This window comes from Malania oleifera, chromosome 5 (genome assembly GCF_029873635.1).
Source record: "Malania oleifera isolate guangnan ecotype guangnan chromosome 5, ASM2987363v1, whole genome shotgun sequence".
NCBI lineage: Eukaryota > Viridiplantae > Streptophyta > Magnoliopsida > Santalales > Ximeniaceae > Malania > Malania oleifera.
The window spans coordinates 99,335,675-99,356,607 of NC_080421.1; the positions used below are offsets into that span (position 1 = coordinate 99,335,675).

General features: G+C 38.0%; 2 protein-coding genes across 4 annotated transcripts in view; one reads left to right on the forward strand and one right to left on the reverse strand.

Moving 5' to 3' along the window:
* Nucleotides 1–739: 739 nt before the first annotated feature.
* On the reverse strand, nt 740–10,717 carry LOC131155694 (small ribosomal subunit protein eS21). 2 transcript variants are annotated; one of them, XM_058109005.1, is made up of 4 exons: nt 10,626–10,717; nt 7,524–7,610; nt 7,152–7,284; nt 740–1,134 (listed from the first exon to the last, which is right to left on the reverse strand). In XM_058109005.1, the coding sequence occupies exons 2-4, from the start codon at nt 7,571–7,573 to the stop codon at nt 1,069–1,071; spliced, it is 249 nt and encodes an 82-aa protein (XP_057964988.1). In that variant the 5' UTR covers nt 7,574–7,610; nt 10,626–10,717; the 3' UTR covers nt 740–1,068. The 2 variants fall into 2 exon arrangements, with proteins under 2 accessions (XP_057964988.1, XP_057964989.1); XM_058109006.1 differs by having other exon boundaries at nt 7,524–7,578; nt 10,626–10,715.
* Nucleotides 10,718–10,834: 117 nt separating this feature from the next.
* LOC131155693 (protein LOW PSII ACCUMULATION 1, chloroplastic) overlaps nt 10,835–20,933 on the forward strand; it is a 36,538-nt gene continuing 26,439 nt past the window's right edge. Inside the window, exon 1 of one of the 2 annotated variants that reach the window (XM_058109004.1) lies at nt 10,835–11,116. In XM_058109004.1, coding sequence (XP_057964987.1) covers nt 10,886–11,116 — 231 coding nt within the window. In that variant the 5' untranslated portion in view covers nt 10,835–10,885. The remainder of the gene's footprint in view (nt 11,117–20,933) is intronic. The other variant, XR_009136881.1, reaches the window with a different exon arrangement.

The window sequence follows — 20,933 nt, forward strand, 5'->3', positions numbered from 1 at the left end:
CTTAAAGTTGTGTTTCGGGTATGAATTTCAAACCTAAAATTCTAATTTGAGTGAATTTGGATATTTTTAATATAATTTTATATCACATCTTATTCAAATCCAATACAACTCCAAATCCAAGACCTTTACTACTACTGTAGGATGAGTATTTTTAACTTCATATTCCTTTATTTTCCCATTGGGTTTTGCAGCTTTTGGGCTTATTCTGATGCTTTTAGCTATTGGAGGAGTGCACCTGCGGATGTCAATAAATGACATTATTTGTCTATTAAAAAACAAAAAAAGGTGTAGTTTAGTCCTCCATTCAATCTATTTTGAGTAAAATGTTTTATAGAACTTCAAAACATGATCTTGCAATCACCATAGAAAAGAAAGATAACAGCAGCAATAGCAAATTGTTGTAAAACAGCAATGAAGGGCATTAGAAGAAGAGGGCCTTGTTTCCCAGTTCTAACATTGTGCGCAGTACATAGGATGTTGAGTTGAGCACCAGTCACTTCATTGGCTGTTTGTAATTACAAATGGTTTTAATGACCGGGAAAAGCTTGTACAAAAGACACTCCTAACATAAGGCAGGGGCAACCTTTGAATCACTTGGCTATCAGAAGCTCTCCATTTTGGCGGGTTCGATCTGTCAGAGTGATGATTTCACAAATATCAAATAATGTGTTGTTCTCACTGCAACTACAACCATGCCATATAAAAATAACAGCAACAGTAGCAATAATAACAACAAAGCTTTGCCACCTACTAAGGTTTTGATAATATTATTCAACCATTCTACTAGCTTGTTCTGATGATGGTGCCATGTCAAAAATCAAAACAGCAATGTCTACTAGCATCAGTGATTAAACTAACACTCCCTCAGAGAAGGGGATAAAATCTTTAAAAAGGATGAAAAAAACAAAACAGAGAAAAAGGAATGTAAACCATCCAAAGAATTAAGAGTAGGAAGGATGAAGTATTGTGGGTCAATTTCAGCTACTTAACAAAAAGAATCCAGTCATTCTGCCAACAGCCAAGAAAGTTGTCTTAAATGGCAAAACGCATGTGGAAATAATCATGCTTCTACTGTTGCTGGGCTTCCACTCTTTTCTTCTGCCACAGACGATCGAGTGCACTATCAGCATCTCCCTGCAAGATGATATTATTCAGCACTGTAACTTCCTTCCACCAAATTATAGTTAAGGGAATTTTGTAAGGCTATGCCATGTAAGATGAAACCAGAGGGGACCAGTTACCACGTGAATAGTGACTGGCTATTCCCCAAATTTGTAGTGCCAAAATAAAACCTTAAAAAATTGTCTCAATCCATCAATTTACTATCATCCATCACTAGCAAGCAATCCATCAATTAACCAGATAGGTTGTGGTTTTTACTTGCTAGGGATTAAAATTGGGAGGAAAATGGTGTAGATGATGAGGAGGAAGCTCATTTTCTCAAATTGAAATTTCCAAGTGATGCAAGAGCAGCGGAAGGGATCAATCCAATTTGCATATTCCACTCATCTTGTGAAGGTATTTAACTCAAATTAGTTGTATAATTAGTTCAATAAAATAATAAAAATGATTTAGCTGAGTTTTAAAACTAAATTAAATGAATTGTAAATCCAGTTTAAGTGAGTTGTAAAATTGAATTATTAATTATTGATGTTCCAATTCACTTTCTAATGCATTTAGGTCTTTGAAGACAGTAAATGAGGCGTCAAAATTCTACTTACAAAGAGTTATAAATGAAGTTACTATGAGTTGTAACTTTAGCTCAAGATAGTTGTAAGTCTAGTTTTTTCTGTTGCAATTGCATATCATGCCTCTGTTGCACTTATTTAGAACCTACCACACCTCTTTAGTGCAAATGGGCTCCCTTGGTGATAACTTTCCTTTTTTTTGGAACTGTAAATCTAATCCAAGATATTATAGACTTGCAGATAAAGATTTCCCAGTTTGATTGCATATTCTTGACTCTTTCAACTAATTTGAGACCTACTAGAGAGTTGGATTGGGTACCTCGGTGTGGCCCATGGTTCATCAAACCTCATTCTACTAAGCTATACACCAATATATGAAAAGTTATAAAAATTGTTTGCATATTCTTGGCTCCTTGCACATAATTGGAACCTACTGTACCTGTGGAGTGGGATTGGGGAGCCGTGGTGTGACATAATGTCCATTTATCCCCATTATATGGAGTTGCAAATCTAGTTGAAGGTAGTTGTTAAGTGTATTTCCTGATTGTGATTGCACATCCTTAGTTCCTTAAATTATTTTTGAATACTGGACCCCGCCAAGTTAGAATGGGCTGCCTTAAATGAGACTTGAGGTCCATCTCTCATTATATGAAGTTTCAAATCTAGTTATAAGGAGTTATAAATATAGTTAAGGAAGTTGCAGTTTTAGTTTTTATCTACTTGTGATTGCATATGACTAGCTCCTTCGAACTTATTTGGAACCTACCAGATGCCAATTGATATAGCCTAAATTGTTTGTGGTAACCTCACTTTCAATTACACTTTTTAATCAGAAAAAAAAAAAACTTACATTTTTACTAGAAAAGAAAAAGAATTTCCAATGGACAATTCCCTCCTGCCTCACCACCCAAAACCCCCAAAAGATGAAAATAATATTTTCATATATCCAAAAACAGCCATTGAAAGATTTTAACCATAATTTCACAAATTTTTATTAGACCTCATAACTTGAGCAACTGTTTGAAAACAACATTTTTGTTTCATTTACATATCATAAAACATATTTTGAATCAAATTTCTGTTTCACACAGACATATTTTGAATCAAAAGGTCAACTTTTCAAAATACATAGGAATGACTCCCAGAAATTAGTGCATCAGATTAATGTATGACAGATATAGAAACAGAAATAAAAAGAGAATTGAGGGAGAGAAACAGAGTGAGAAGAGAATAAGAAGAAGAAGAAAGAAAGAAAGAAAATGCTGCAGGCAGAAAAGAGAGTTGGACAGAGAGTCAAGATAAGAACAGATACAGAGAGAAATTGGACACAGAACAGAGAAGAGAAGGGAGGAGGAAGAGGAAGAAGGAGAGGGAGAGGAAGCGGGATAGGCTGAGAGAGAGAGAGAGAGAGAGAGAGAGAAAAGTGCGGGAATGCTGAAATTCACATCTGATAACTGATCGTATACACTACAAAGTATTTAAACACCCAACAATACAAATAAAACAAATAACGAAAAAATAACCCTAATTAAAAAAAAATTGCAAAATAATCCGAAAGTACTTAAAATGCACAAAATAAACCTAAATTAACTAAACTTCTAAAATGGCCAGAAACATTCCCAAACTAAAATAAAAATCACGGCTACAATACAAACATCTAAAGTTCTCTGTTGGTGGTTCTCCATCAATGCTAGTACAAATGATACTTGTAGACATCCTAAATCCTAAACCACCTTTCTTTATTTCAAAATTGATGAACATGCTTCTTAATCCTTCTGTCACAGGCTTCTTGATCCTTCTAGAGCATCTTGGTTGGAGCCAATTGATGGCACAACATCTTCTATAAAAATGATATACACTAGGTCCTATAATGAATTCAATTCTTGATTTCTATCTCGAACCCTATCTTGTTTCACTTAAAATTAAGATTTTCATGATATTTTCCACTTTAAAACATATATAACTCATAAATATTTTATTCAAATACACAAACACCTCTAGACGCAAGCTATATTAGCATTAGACACATTTTATGCACCCAACATCCCCTGGGAAGATGTATCACATGTTCCAAAATCCATAATCTTCAAATATATATTTAAATTTCAGAAACTTGGACAACATTTGGCTATGTAACAAGAACACTTCCATGAAGATGTGTCTGTCTTATATGTGATAAGTTAACACCTTGGACATGTACCTGACACTCCTTGGATGTCTTCTTAATGCTAATATATTTTAAATTTCCAATAATTTTTTGAATTGTTGATGCTTGTCCAACACTCTTTTGGACACATCAATGGCACACTGAGAAAGGATTTTATTTTAATTTTATTACAGAATGACAAAGACAAACTACAATTATGAATTGTGATCTATACAAATAATATAACAAACTTGCCCTTTAGAATAGAGGTGATGCATTGAAAATTTGTTATGTCCTAGGCAGTCAAACTGCTTAAAGAAAAAGTAGAAACAAACTAGAAAACAGCAGGGTATAAAAAAGTGTAGGTTTGCGAACTCTTTTGGGGAAGGGTGGAGGAGGTGAGAGCCGAAACAAAACAGACCAAGATAATCCTTCCGTGTTCAAAACAACAACACTAAGTAGAATAATCGAATATCACAAGTCATCACAATGAAACTAAAACCACAAAATCAACCACACGCAAATAAAGAGGATGCTAAGATTTACGTGGAAAACCATTCAAATGAAAAAACACAGATCACTAGTCTGCTTCCAATCTTCCACTATCGTGAAATCATGCCGTAAGATTATGCACATACACATAGCCAATATGAAAACAAAGAAAATCAAAAAAGAGAAGAAGAACAATGAATTTACGTGGTCTGACATGTGCCTATGTCCACGGAGGCCCTTCACAATTTTCACTATATCATACCTTAGGGTTTCAACAAGGGATGTGCAATCAGTCGGTTCGGGAGCCAAAAGTAAGAAATCAAAATTTTTCAGTTTTGTGTGTGAATGAATCGAACCAAACCAAACCCCTCTTAGAACCAAAACTAAATTGATTGATTCTATTCAGTTTAGTTGTCTTGATAACCAAACCGAACCAAAGCTCCTCTCTAGTTCTATAGGCCTTGTACCAAACCAAGCATCCAAAGTGTTTTCTATTATAGGATCAAATTTTCCTTTCTTATGATTTCATTCAAGATCCTTTATATTGGGGCAAACAATCTAGGATCCTAGATGCTGAAGATGCAATAGGATTGTAAGTTGTTTATTACGACAATTGAAGCACTAATGGAGGGAGATTACAATCAATATATGATGTAGATAACAATTTGCAGTACCTAAGATGCGTAGATTGTGAGTTTTCACTTGGAAATATTGAAAATGCGGTTAATAGGATGAGTAAGGAAGATGGAGCCATAGAGGGCGGAGAGGTGGCACTATGGCAAGGATGATGCAATTGTAGTTGCAATCACTAATCAAGGAGGAGCTGGAGATGTCTAGGACTCGGAAGGAGGATCCTTAGAAGAGGACAAAGGGGCCTGCAAAACTGGGCCTTCGGGGATTGGGCTATTGTGAACTAAATTGAAAAACTTTAGTTGGTTCGGTTCAAACCGAATTGTGTTTAGAAAACCAAAATTGAACCAATTTTATTTTGGTAGGATAACTCAAACTCAACCGAACCGAATATACTACAAAAATGAACTAAATGGGCTGAACTAGTTTGGTTAGGTCGGTAATTTCGGTTTCCACCGAAATCTGCACACCCCTAGTTTCAACCCTCAGCTACAAATATATGTACAACCGCATATAAAAACCCCAAGATATCCTCATATGATAATACAATTACACTACCCATGGATCAAATGTATTATACCATACCACGGGGGGGCAACCCCCTCAATACACCCTCACTGGCCATGGTTTAAGTAGACAGGGAGATTTCAGGTCTGGAGAGCTCAGGGACCCTGTAGGTCTCTTCACCCTCCACACGAAACCTCCCACTTGTGACAGACGTCAAGTCGATAACCCCTCTGATAAAAGCCATAACTCAACATCCACTTTGTCAAAAATAGGATTATAGTGAGTTTTCCCTGGTCAAAACTAGAGCATACATAATCAATAATCTTCAAGAACAAAAAATTCTTGACACCTAATATAGTTTAAGTCATCACCAACAAACAAGGTGGAACCAACAAAGAACGAAATGTGAAGAGGTCTCAACTAAAACCAACAACAAAAAAAACAGCTCTAAAAAGCTCCAAACCACAATCAAACTGTACAAAATGAAGGAGAAGTCACAAATGAACAATGAAAATTTCAGCTCAATCAAACAAGAATTCACCATCCAATGGTCAAGAACAAGCTTCCTGCATAGGCCCCTTCAATGCAGAGTTTTCAACAACTCTCTCTCTCTCTCTCTCTCTCACTCCCTAGGCAAGCAAAAAATAAATGTTGCCAGCCAGCAGTTCCCAGAGAACTGAATTTACTTCTCCAAAGATGACTACTCATCTTCCATAGCAAAATTATAACTTTATCACTATTACAAATTCCATTGCATACGCATCCAACTAAGTGCGCTACCACTGCATAGAAATGATCTTCAACTTGGGCATAGACCAAGACCTCCAAGTGGAGTATACCAACTATATGTGGGCCATCCCCCACATAGAACAAAGACCCAACAAATTCCTCTAGCATGTTTATATAACAATATTTCAAAATGTTTTATATATTTTAATATAATATATAAATATACTCAAATACCAATGAACATTATGTTGGCTCTCTCTCTCTCTCTCTCACACACACACACACACACTACTACGAAGACACATACATGGCGCATAATTATTGGTCAAAGAGTGAATCACAGCCAGTGCACAGATATGACTGCAATAATCTACAAGCTTCATGCAAGTTTGAACTAAGTGCACGATTATGGGGATTGAACAAAAATCACACACACACACACACACACACCCTCCCTACTTTTTTCTCAAGGGACAAATTAGGTCACTGTGGCTATGACTGCCTTTCCTGTTGTCTTGGTATCATTCTACAGTCTTCTATGCATTTCAATTGTATGCATGGAATCTTGCTTTGGAATTCTGTTGTCAAAGGACAAATTAGGTCACCGTTTGCTTTGGAATATTGTTTTCAATGCATTTCAATTGTATGCATGTGTATATGTACATAGGCTGTCAGCATCAAACCACACCATATCTGATATCACAACATCCAACTATGTCAGCTAACTCTCATTTAGAAACATAGGAAAGCAATTAAGACAACAAAATGCACCACAGCCAAAACATGAACCGTACAAAATCGTACAAGAAACACCAAAAAGCCAAAAGGAAAAATAATAACAAAGTGAGGGAAACATCAAATGATCCATCCCATACTCTGTAATACCATCTTAAAATTACTACATAGGATGAATGTCCAAGAGAATATCACAATTAACAGAATAAGAATAGGATAGAAACCTGAGCTCTGATAAAACCGCAAAGAGCAAAGGTGCTAAAGTGACCATTGTACATGCCATTTTCATCCAAATGTCCAACATTAATCTGTACAGATGCATGGTCCTTCGAAGTAATGAGCCTATTTGTAGCAGAGCTGCAATTTCAGAGAAAATTGTCGTTAAAATAACCAACATCAAACAAAAGCTTCCTTTGCAACCAGACGAGGGCCAGATATTTATATTTGAAATGAAGTGCCACAAGGGTCGTAGTACAAATCATTAATCATTATGAATTGGAGAGACAACCACTTGCAGGTAAAATGAAAATTCTAAAAGATTGGAATCTCTCCTTGCTCCATCACTATTTACTATGAAAAAAGATTGCTCCACATACCATTTCCTTGGAATGTAAAGATCCATGTTTTTCCCCTCATCGTTTTGCATCTTGGCTGAAACTCCAATATCACAGTTATCCAAAAACCTAACTTAACAAAATTTAATTAGAAACATAACTGAGTAGATTTCCGATCTCATGCAATTACAGAAAGCCAAAACTTCTTTATTTTATTTTATCGTGAAGATAATTTATTAAAGCATGTTAAAACAATGTGAAATCCATGTTCATCCGAGGTACAGGCAAGAAATTAGAATACCAATAGAATGAACACTTTCCAAAATATAATTCTTTAAGAATCCTGAATATTTAACTTCCTAAATAAGATTATCTTCAATGTAACAAGTAACAACCATTATCTCAACTTCCTAATTTTTTTTTTTTTTCCCCTGGAAACAAAAGAGAACATGTAAAATAGTAAAAATACACACTCAAATTATGCTTATTTTCAGCATTCAGTGACAACCTTGAGAGTAAAAGCTATCTAATTTCTTAATTTTGAGCAATGTTTTAAAATGCTTAATCGAGGCTTGCTTCAAGGCAAGGCATGCCTAAAACGTATTGAGGCTTAATCTAAAAAACCAAATCCCAAAAAGGCTAACTCATTACACACTAAGGCTCACGCATTTGAACAAAAGGCATGCCTTTTGCACCTGTTTACTTGAGGTTTACGCATTTTAGGTGTGTGATTCTCAAATAAGATTTGGCTAGAAAATATTAACTCTATGTTTATATAAAAGGAAAGTCATAATGTGAGTTGATTTCTAAAACTCTTGAATCTCAACCTTTCCAAAACAATTTAGTTATATCTTACATCTTGAAAAATAATTTAAACTTTGTAATGTTATAGCTGTCACTTGTCATGATTTACATAATGAATTTAACTAGCAATTTTTTTGAATGGTCAACAAGCTGTTTGCAAATTATATTTGATTTTTTTTTTTTTTACATTATATTTGTGATTTTATTAATTTTTTTATTTTTAAAATATGTAATTTACAAATTTTTATCTAAAAATAAAATCTCAAAAGACTTACGCCCCAACACCTTAAGGCTTACACCTCGCCTCTTGAGGGTTAGAGCGCCTCACCCATGGTTTTAAATAAAGGCCGTGACTGTTACGTAACGCCGTTACGTAACGGTTTTTTGGGTTACCGATACTGTTACACACCACACAATCAGTGGGAAGAAAAATCACGGCCATAGCGGCCGTTATGGACTGCAACCGTTACGTAAAGGCTGCTACGGCTGTTATGTAACCGCTACAGGACTGTTACAGTAATTTTTTTTTTTTTTGTTTATTTTTTACTTTTTCTTCTCACTTTTTCCCTCTCTTTCATATATCATTCTCAACATTCCTAGTGGCAAGAGGGGGAAATATTATAATGAGGATGACAATGATACAAAAGTTACTATTTTTTTGAATACTCACAATAGATGCGTTAATTAACAATTTGAATATACTAACTTGTTAGGAAAATATTTTATTTTGATAATATTAGTAATGTGAAATTTATGTTCTATATTTTTCAACTTCAACCTTCTTTCTTTTCTAGCTATATTATATTTGTATTATTCGTATGTCTTATGTGTCTAATAGATTATGGAGTGTATAATGTATTTTTTTATCAATTAATTTAGCACACATAAGAATTTATCACAGATAAGAACAATGAGAAATATAAATACACACACACGCGTAATTTTTCTATCAATGGTGGTTTAAAACAAATGTAAACTTGTTTCCCTTACCAAATAAATTAGTTACACGAGTTAAAGGATCCAAAATACACTAAAACTCTTTCTAAGAAGGCCTAAAAGCTTAAAACATGCAAGTACGCTAATATGCACAAGGTTGGGCATGCTTCAAAAAAATTCACGGCCAATACACCCACTTCTCGTTATGTAACATCCATTATTCCCGCTTCTCGTTACACCCGTTACTGTTACGTTACGCTACCTGCTACCGTGATTTAAAACCATGGCCTCACCTTACGCCTTTGCCTTTTAAAACTAATTCTAAGTATGAAAAAAAGATTAAGACAAGCCCATTCTATAATAAAACCTATTTTAAAAGAAATGCCAATTAACTTTCCACTCATTATACTTTTGATGAATGGAAACTTTTTGAGTCAGTTTAGTTGTGAAAAATATTTTTCATTTTCCATTTAAGTTTTCCTAACTTTTTTTCCATAAAGTAACTAATTTTCCATTTTTACAATATTTGTATGAAATAAATAAATAATAATAAAAGGTTTTAACACAATTTGCTTGTGGAAATAGTTTGTTTTTTATTTTTAAAAATAATTACAAAAATGCCACTGGTTTCTAATTTCCAAATTATGTGGAAAAATCGAAAAACATCTTTTTTATTATTTTCTAGATTTCTAACTCTTAGTTTACGTGAGGAAGCATGAAATTTGGATCTTAAACTTTAATTTATCTGGATTATGCATTGAATTTCTTTCAAATCCACACAAATTCAAATTCAAGCTTCAAAATCTATGATTCCAAATACTATTTTATATAGTTTTTGAAGGATTGGAAAACAAGTTTGTCTTTTTTGTAATTATTTTAAAATTTAGAAATAAAAATGTGAAAATTTGTTTTGAACATTTGAACAAACTCTTTATTTTCAATTTTTTTCAAAATGGATCTTGAAAATTTTAAAAATAAGCTAAAATTCTAAAACTGCTTTAAAAATTAAAAATAAAAAAATAAAAAAAAAATATTTTTCACAACTAAAGGTCCCTTGACATTCCGGCTAGCACGCCTACCGTCCACAGCTCCATGAGAGTAGGCGAGGCGGCTGAGGTGTTTCAACAGCAAAGAGTTGTTGCAGTTGCAGGCATTTTGTTTACAGAGTTTCCCAACACTCCTACCCCCACAAAAAGGGAGAAAACACCAGAATGACGAAAGAGTTCAAACAAAACAACAATGCACTCGAGAGACAAAAATGGCATTTGCAAGATTACACATGCATTCAAAGATCCCAAAAACGTTTACACAGACAATATCTCTGTACGGGCAATTCACATGGATCCAATGTCGAACAAATTAACCTGCGTACAAATTTGGGTTTGTCAGAGAGAGAGGGTATACCTCGAAGGTTCGGACTAGCACAGAAGGCGACGATCAATGGCGGAGTGTCGTAGCAGTGAGACCCTAACAAACGAGACTCTGGGATTTAACATAAGAGTGAATCAAAACGACAGCGTGTTCTGATGGATCAGCTGAATCAAAACGACGCCGTGTGACTCCAAACACACATGCCCAAAGGCCAAAACCGCCATGGACTAGCGATTTTTTTGGGAGGATAAAAACGTAATCGCAGAAAAGCAAGAGGATCAGAAGAGGTGGCAATGGCTGTGGCTGCACTTGCACTTCAGCAACACCTGCTCTGCTTTTCTAATTCAGGAACGAAGGCCGAAACATGGCTTCTACCCAGAAGGAGTACCCTTTTGAAATACCGAAAGAAGGGTCATCTTTCTCTCATCTCTTGCAATTCTTCTACTTCTCCGTCGCCGGAAGCCGATACAGAGACGGCAGAGTCTTGTGTTAACTTGGGGCTCTCTCTATTCTCCAAAGGACGGGTATTTTTCCCGCTTGATTTAGGCTTTCTATGTTATTGTCTTCCTTTTCCCCTAGTTGCTAGTTTATTATTGTGCTTCTTATGAAATGGGTATGTTGAATTTTGGTCCACCAACAAGTGCAGCATTGATGTTCACCATCTTTTCCTCCTAGATGCCAGCTTTTCGTTATGCTCATCAACGTGGGCATGTTCCAATTGCTCCTGTTATCTTATCAAATATCCACGTTTTTTTGTGCAGGCGCATGGATTGCGTTGTGTGGCCGGTATGATAAAAAACATACTGAAATCTTGTAGTTTAAGCGTCAAGTATTTCTGTGCGAAAGATAATTAAAAATTCATAATGAACAATAAATAAGCTAGCTTCTGCCATTGCTCATTTGTCTTTTCTTTAAAAAAAAAAAATTACACAGGCGGGATAACAAAGTATGTTTTACATTCCCTTTCTCTTTGAGGTGTAGACTAACTTGAGTACTTGACCAGATAGATTCAGAAAATAACATAAATAAGCAGAAAGTTTCTATTCTTTTATGATCCGTTTCGATCAAGGATTTTACTTGGAAAAAAATAAAAAAGAAAAGGAAAAAATTCATTTTCCCTTATATTTTTCTTTTCTATTAAATACTATAAAAAATAAAAGTTTATTTTAATAAAATTAAAAAATTTTAAAATAAAAAATTAATAATGTATAAAATCAAATTTTTGTTTATAAATTTGGTATACTTTTTATTTTCTTTCTCATTTTCTTTGATAATAACATAAAAATGATGATTCCTTTATATTTTCCTTCCTATTCCTAATATTTTCGGAGTTCCAAATAGGGCCTAAGTATTTTTAGTTATTGTTTTACACAAAATTTGAGTGAATCTTCTATCACAAACCTAGTAGACGGCACTTCATAGGAAGTGTTTTTTCAAATTGACAATATTGAAAAATTGTCATGTTTGGTTATGGACTTGGTAGCAGCAAAGCAAGGTAACAAAAAGCTCCAATCTATTGTAATCATCAACACAGTACTACTATCACCACCAAGGTATGCCAGTGCAGTCAGTGTTGACACATGGCCATCACTACCATCCTGGATGCTGCCAACACAATTTAGAGTGGCAGCCCATAACAATATACATTATTTTTACCCTCGACATAAAATAGCCACCTCCCCATTGCTAGCTCAACAATAATTCTATTAGCCTAATGACAACTTCCTCCACTCCCATCAATGTTACCTTACTGTTGAGGTACCCATCCCATGTTGAAATCCCGAGTATCCATGGAAATATGGAGTAAAATAGGAAAGTAGGTAAATATAGAAGATAGGTAAATGTAGAAGATTGTATAGAGATTGTTTCCTTGTTTAGAATATTTGATTGTATTATATATTGTAAGATTAGGATGTACATAATTCAGAATTCAAGAAATACAGAAATTCCATTCCGTTTTCATTGTATCAGAGTTAGGGTTTCTACACCTTAGTTAGCAATGGCAGACGACACCGTCAACAGCACAGCTCCATCGTCCGATCGATTCCTCGAAGTCCGCTCTCTATCCCAACCAAAAACTGTAGTCGATGGCGGCGGTGGTGATGTGCTTGACATAGATGACATCTTCTGCGTTGGCGACGCCGGCACGAGTCAGGTGCACTGCCGATGTCATCGCAAGATCCCACAGGCGGAGAAATTTGGCATCCTGGCCACATTACCTGATGATGAGTCAAGGGCGAAGGCCACATCTCCCAGATCTACGTCATCCAAGCGCCTTCGCAACAAGATCGCCGGCTTCTCCACCCACCTCATGAAGCGGATCCAGAAGGGTCCCGTTTTGGGTATTTCTCTGACGTCTCCGCCATCAAGACCAACGAGATTAAAGTCGACAAGGAGACCACCGACATGCTCGCCGCGTTTAGCATGATGGATCTTCCCGGGGTTAGGGAGGACGAGTCAGTGGCTGTGCCGGTGCCGACTATTCCGTTTGACTGTTGGGCTGGCGGACCCGGTAGGAGCATCAACCGTCGCACAAATCAAATCCCCCTCGAACCTCACAGAGATGTCTCAGTTCACGAATCGAACTAATGTGCTCAAAAAGACCAAGGAGTGATTTCTCCGACTAGTCAGCATCGCTTGTGCGTCTCGTTCGCGGTCGCCGACAATGATGGAGCACGAGTAGGATGAGAAGGGGAAGAAATGCATAGAAGAAGAAGAACATGTTGAGGTGGACTAGACCTTGTTATTACGGAGCTTCTTCTTCAAATACTTCTTCGGATTTTTTAGCCCAAAGTGGTAATTTTTTGCAAGATTTGAATATAACCTCTAAATCCAAAACTCCTTGGATTATTGATTCTGGTGCTTCTGACCACATAACCGATGCCTATCATCTTTTTTCATCATATTCACCATATGCTGGAAATTTTAAAGTTAAAATTGCATATGGGTCACTCTCGTGTGTTGCAAGCAAAGGGAATATCCGACTCTCTGACTCCATCACACTAGAGTCTGTTCTTCATGTTCTTAATTTATCCTGCAACTTACTATCCATTAGCCAGTTGACTAAAAACTCCAATTGCTCTGCTAAATTTCTTCCCTCTCATTGTGTTTTTCAGGACCTATCATCGGGGAAGACGATTGGTAGTGCTAAGGAGTATGAGGGACTCTACTACTTTGAAGAGGCTAATGTAACAATGTAAAATTGCTATTTGTGATTCTGCATCTGTTTCTAGTGATAGTGAAATTTTGTTATGGCATTCTAGGATGGGTCATCCAAATTTTCAATATCGAAGACGTTTATTTCCTTCCATTTTTTCAAATCAAACATCTTCTGAATTTCAGTGTGAGTTTCGTGAACTTGCAAAACATCAGCGTAATTCCTTTTCTAAATCCACATACAAACCATCCAAACCCTTTACCATGATTCATAGTGATTTATGGGGGCCTTCACGTTCTCTTAATCGCACTCACACGAGATGGTTTGTTACTTTTATTGATGATTATACTTGTATTTGTTGGGTTTACTTGTTAACAGATAAAACTGAAGTTCGTTCCATTTTCGCTCGTTTCCACTCCATTATTCAAACACAATTCCAAACTCACTTTCAAATTCTATGTACTGATAATGCTACAGAATATTTCAATGATATCTTGGGACATTATCTTCAAGAAAATGGAATTATTCGTCAAAGTTCTTGTGTGGATACCTCTCAACAAAATGGGGTTGCTGAACGTAAAAATAGGCATATTCTTGAAGTAGCTCGGGCATTTATGTTCACTACAAACATGAAAAAATATTTTTGGGGCCATGCCATTTTAATAGCTACACATCTCATTAATCGAATGCCTTATCGAGTCCTTTCTTTTGCAACTCCTCTCCAGAAACTCTAGGAATGGTTTCCCAACACTTGGCTCCACTCCAATCTCTCTCAGAAAATCTTTGGATGTACTGCATTTATTCATGTTCATGCTCACAATTGGGATAAATTGGAACCTCGTGCCATTAAGTGCATTTTTATTGGTTACTCTTCTACTCATAAAGGATACAAATGTTTTGATCCTACCATGAAAAAATTGTATGTTAGCCTTGATGTCACATTCTTTGAAACCACTCCTTACTTCCCAAAGCCGTCTCTTCAGAAGGAGAAATGGAGTGGAGATCGGTTTTTAATTTCTCTGTTAATGAATCTGTGTCATACACTGAGTCTACCATTGCATCATTTCCTGAGTCTACCATTGCATCATTTCTTGACCTGTCATGCACAAAAAATCACTTAACCTCAAGGGGAGATGCAGAAAAGCAAAACAACATAGAAATACTTGTTTACTCAAGAAAGCCGAACACAAAGAACAGGGAGAATCGCATACCTGTGGCACCAAGAGCGTTGGAATCGGTGATAGCTCCGAGCAACCATGAGTCCACGCCCAATCCCAATCAGTAATAGATGTTCATGAGCTCCCTTCTAATAAGCCTGTACCTGGTGACATCAATTTACCCATTGCAGTCAGAAAACAAACCAAGTCATGTACTCAATATCCCTGGTCTAAATACATGTCTTATAAAAGCTTGTCTACAGGATTTCGTGCTTTTTCCTCTAACCTTGACAGGATGAAAATTCCAAAGAATATTCAGGAAACCTTGAAAATTCCTGAATGGAGGGAGGCTGTCATGGAGGAAATGTGGGCCCTGGAGAAAAATGGAACTTGGGACGTTATGAATTTGCTGAGAGGGAAGAAGCTAGTTGGTTGTAAATAGGTCTTCACAGTGAAATATAAAGTTGATGGGACAGTTGAATGATATAAAGCCAGACTTGTTGCAAAAGGATTTACACAGACTTATGGCATTGACTACACGGAGACCTTTGCACCAGTGGCAAACTTGAATATAGTTTGGGTCCTCTTGTCCTTGGCAGCTAACTTAGATTGGCCACTACAACAACTCGACATTAAGAATGCATTTCTAAATGGCGAGGTAGAAGAAGTCTACATGATGATACTACCAGGTTTCAGTAAGAAAGGTGAAGAAAATAGAGTATGTAAACTCAAGAAGTCCTTGTATGGACTCAAGCAATCTCCCAGAGCATGGTTCGACAGATTTGCAAGAGTAATAAAGAACCAAGGATATCGACAAGAGCAATTAGATCACATTATGTTCTTCCAACAGTCTGAAAGTGGTAAGAGAACAATTCTGATAGTGTATGTTGTTGATATAATCCTAACTGGGGATGATACAGTAAAGATGGAATGATTAAAGAAAGTCTTAGCTATTGAGTTTGAAGTTAAATACTTGGGACAAATGCGGTATTTCTTGAGAATGGAAGTTTCTAGATCAAAAAAGGGTATCAGTGTCTCTCAATGAAAGTATGTCACCGATCTCCTAACCGAAACTGGCATGCTTGGATGTAAACCCAATGAAACCCCGATTGAAACAGTAAAGAGGATCAAAGACTGCGGAATACCAGTTGAAAAGGAGAGGTATTAGAGATTGGTTGGTAGGCTAATCTACCTATCACATACCAGACCCGATATTGCATTTGCAGTAAGTTTGGTAAGCCAACACATGCATTCACCAAAAAAGGCTCACCGAGATGATGTGTACAAGATCCTTAGGTACCTTAAGGGCTCTCCGCGTAAAGGACTCTTCTTCAAGAAATGTGAAAGTAAGGAAGTAGAAATTTTTAAAGATGTAGATTGGGCAGAATCCGTGGAAGATAGAAGGTCTACCACCGGATATTGCACCTTTGTATGGGGAAATTTGGTAACTTGGAGAAGCAAAAAAAAGAATGTAATGGCTCGAAGTAGTGCTGAAGCTGAATTCAGAGCAGTTGCATAAGGAATATATGAAGGGCTATGGTTACGGAAACTCTTGGAAGAGCTATAGATTTTGGTGAAATTTCCTATCAAATTCTATTGTGACAACAAAGTAGCCATCAGTATCTCTCTCAATCCAGTTCAACATGACAAGACTAAACGTGTGGAAGTGGGCCGACATTTTATCAAAGAGAAGGTTGAAGAAGGAACCATCTGTATGACTTACATACCTACTAAGGAACAAACTGCAAATATCTTTACTAAAGGGTTAGCACGACAGAACTTTGATGATTTCATTAGCAAGTTGGAGATGATTAATATCTATGATCCAACTTGAGGGGGAGTGTTGAAGTCACGCCTCGAACCCCGAAATGGGACCCAAGGGTGAAAATGTAGTCAAACCTGTCCCTGTATCCGATAAAACATCCAAGAATACAGTACAATAGATGAGGGTTCGACCCCGTGGGGTTCCCAGGCACCCTAAACACATCTAAACACAATCATATACGCAATGGAAAAAGGCCATTCTATAACATCATATACAGTACCATACCAGAGTCTATACAAGAGCAGAATCAAAACGTATAAATGGGTGCCCAAACATATCTCAAAATGGCAACCCACCAAAAATACAGTCCTAACACTTACCCAAGCGCTAAACGCAGTACACTGGCCACTACGCTCCCTACACCAGGACGCTAGTTCCGGTTACTCGAAGGACCTGTAAAAATGTACGTATAGCAGGGGTGAGACACCTCTCAGTAAGGAAGAACACAGGTTATATCGGTGTGTGGCATTTGAGTGTTATCATGATACACTAACATGCATGGATCAATAGTCAAAACAATCAAAATAGTTCTAGTATTTCTACAACTCAAGCAATACAATCTGGTGTCGTCACACCCTTTGGCTCGAAGCCGGACTGTCTAGTGGTATTTCACACCCTTCGGTAAAAACCGGTGATCTAGTGATATTTCACACCCTTCGGCTTGAAGCCGGACTATTTGGTGGTATTTCACACCCTTCAGCAAACGCCGGTGCCCCTGGTAACCTAGCATAGCATCAGTGTTGAACCGGTGCAGATCTGGTGTTCGCACACCCTTCGGCTCGAAAGCCTCGCACACCCTTCGGCTCGAAAGCCGGCCAATCTAGTGGTATTGCGCACTCTTCGGCAAAAGCCGAATTTTTAAACCTGGAACAATTCGGAACCCCGTTCCTATTTCACCAAAATACAACATATGCATGCTCATATAACCAAATAAACCACACCCATTTGGTAATCTAAATCATGGTTTTCCAAACAAATACAGTTTAAACAAGTCAAGGCACGGCCATCCCAATATCACAGTATAAATCACACATATACTCGGTTTTCAACAAAACTAGGGATGCAGCCCGTCGCCCCCTTTTCCCAAAACTGTAATAATGAAAAACTCATAGTTTTTCTCGTTAGATCCCCCCAAATGAGTTGCCAAAACATACACAAAACCGTGGACCACAGTTCCACCGAGTCCGATTTCAAAAATAACCAATATAAACATAGTTCCCCTTACCTTATCCCCTGATAACAAATCCCGAACTCTAAGGTCCCTAAACAGCGAACCGAGTTCCAAAACCTACAAATCACAGTACAGAATATGCTCACAAGATAGTTACCTACAAAACTATAGGATCAGAATTGAAAACCGAGCCTTACCTCGATTTTTCGCCAAAACCTGAAAATCTGCGAAACGAGATTCCGATCCGTAGAAACTGTAGAGAACCCTTCCACGATCCCCATGGTAACTTCAGATTCCTGATTCCATCAACGATCGGCGAAGAAATCTAGAGAAAAGGAGAGTAGAGAGAGTTTTAGAGAGAGAGAGAGAGATATTTGAAGTTAATTAGTGAGGAGTAAAGGATATTCCTATTTATAGCCCTTTGACTTGGGCAATTTCATTGACGAAATGGTGCCTTTATCGACGAATCTTTCACTAACTTCGTCGACGAATTGGTGGCCTCGTCGACGAATCTGGGATCTCCGATTTTTCCGAGACTCCTTGGCTTCTCCTCGTCGATGAGAAATGCATGGCCTTCATCGACGAAATCTGCCAAATTCCCAATTTGTCCCTCTCTTATTTATTTAAACCCATTTATCACGATTCGGGTTCTTACAATTTCCCCTTCTTACAAAAATTTCGTCCTCGAAATTTGCCATATCTCATTCATAAAGTTATATTCGGAATACACATAAACGAACTACCAACAAGAAACTGGCAACTACTACAGCGCAGTCCCATCATACACATACACCTACTTACCCTCACCTATGACGGAGGAATACCGTGGTTACATATACATCGGTCTCAGGAGTTCACAATACACACACACTCCCGACGACTAACCACCTATCCCAACCCACAGTAGGATCATGTACAAGTGCTCAAAATAACTGTGGATACTTTCGGCGTATTTCCGTTTCTAGTTCCCAAGAAGCTTCTTCAACCTCGTGGTTTCACCACAATACGTTCACTAACGGTATCTCTCTGGTATGAAGCTTCTAAACTTTACGGTTCAGAACCTGAATAGGTATCTCCTTATACGCTAAAGTATCCCCAATTTCCAAATTATCTTAGCTGATAACATGTGAAGGATCCAACACGTACCTCCTCAACATGGACACGTGAAACACATCGTGGACCCTCGAAAGTGCTGGAGGTAATGCAACTTTGTAGGCTACCAGACCCACTCGTTCAAGTACCTTGAATGGTCCGATATACCTTGTGCTCAGCTTGCCCTTCCTGCCGAATCTCATCACTCCTTTCATCGGAGCAATACGTAGAAATACCTTACCTCCCACTTCGAACTCTAAAAGACGGCGGCGAACACCCGCATAACTCTTCTGCCGACTCTGAGCTGATCTAATCCTCTTGCGGATCAAACCCACCTTCTCAGACGCTTGCTGCACAAGTTCAGGTCCTAACACCTGACGTTCACCAACCTCATCCCAACACAAAGGAGATCGACACATCTGACCATACAAAGCCTCGAACGGTGCCATAGCGATACTAGACTGGAAGCTGTTATTATAAGCGAACTCTACAAGTGGCATAAACTGTATCCAACTACCACCGAAGTCCAACACACACGCTCGCAGCATATCTTCCAATATCTGTATCGTCCTCTCCGCCTGTCCATCAGTCTGGGGGTGGAACGCTGTACTGAAAGTAAGTTTCGTCCCCGATGCCTCCTGCAAGCTCATCCAGAATTAAGAAGTAAACCTCGGATCTCGATCTGACACAATGGACACCGGTACCCCGTGCATTCTCACAATCTCATGCACATACAACTCTGCTAGCCTACTCAAAAGATAGCTAACTTTCATCGGTATGAAATGAGCAGATTTAGTCAATCTATCTACGATCACCCAAATAGCATTCTGCCCGTGAAGCGCTGGTGGCAAACCGGTCACAAAATTCATGGAAATATGCTCCCATTTCCACACTGGAATAGGCAAAGGCTGCAATGGCCCTGTCGGCCTCTAATGTTCAGCTTTCACCTGCTGACACGTCAAACACTGCTCCACGAACTGAGCAATCTGCCTCTTCATACCAAACCACTAGAAGGTCTCGCGCAAGTCCCAATACATCTTCATACTACCAGAATGTACCGTCAACATAGAATGATGCGCCTCCTCTAGAATCGTCCTTCTGATCTCATCATCGTTTGGAACACACAGTCTGGTCCCAAACCTCAGCACGCCTCCCTCAGAGATGTTAAACTCTGTAGCTAGTCCCTGCTATACCTTTTTCATAACCTTTGCTAACTCTACATCACTAGCCTGTGCGGCTTTTATACGCTTAAACAAGGTCGGTTGGACCACCAAACCAGCAAGAAAAGCCTGATGATCACCAACCACCAACTTTATACCCGAACTCTCCAAATCCCATCTAATGTGACACTGATTTACAATCGCAGATACAGCCGTAGGCCCTGACTTCTGACTCAACGCATCAGCCGCCACATTAGCCTTCCTCAAGTGATAACTGATCGTGCAATTGTAATCTTTAATCAATTCAAGCCATGTCTCTGCCTCATGTTCAACTCCTTTTGTGTAAAGAAATACCCGAGGCTCTTATGGTCTGTGAAGATCTCACACTGCATCCCGTACAAATAATGTCGCTAGATCTTCAGTGTATATACCATAGCAACCAATTCTAGATCATGCGTAGGGTAATTCTTCTCATACTCTTTCAGTTGCCAAGAAGCATACGCCACTACCTTACCCTGCTGCATAAGCACACATTCCAGACCTTTCAGAGACGCGTCCTTATAAATCACAAACCCACCATTCCCCGAAGGAATGGTCAACACTAGAGCAGTAACCAGCTGGTACTTCAACTCCTGAAAGCACTGCCCGCAATCACTGGTCCACTCAAACTGGACTCCCTTTCTGATCAATCATGTCAGAGGTCCAGACAGTTTAGAGAAACCCTCTACGAACCGACGATAGTAACCCGCCAGTCCCAGAAAACTCCGAACCTCCTGCAC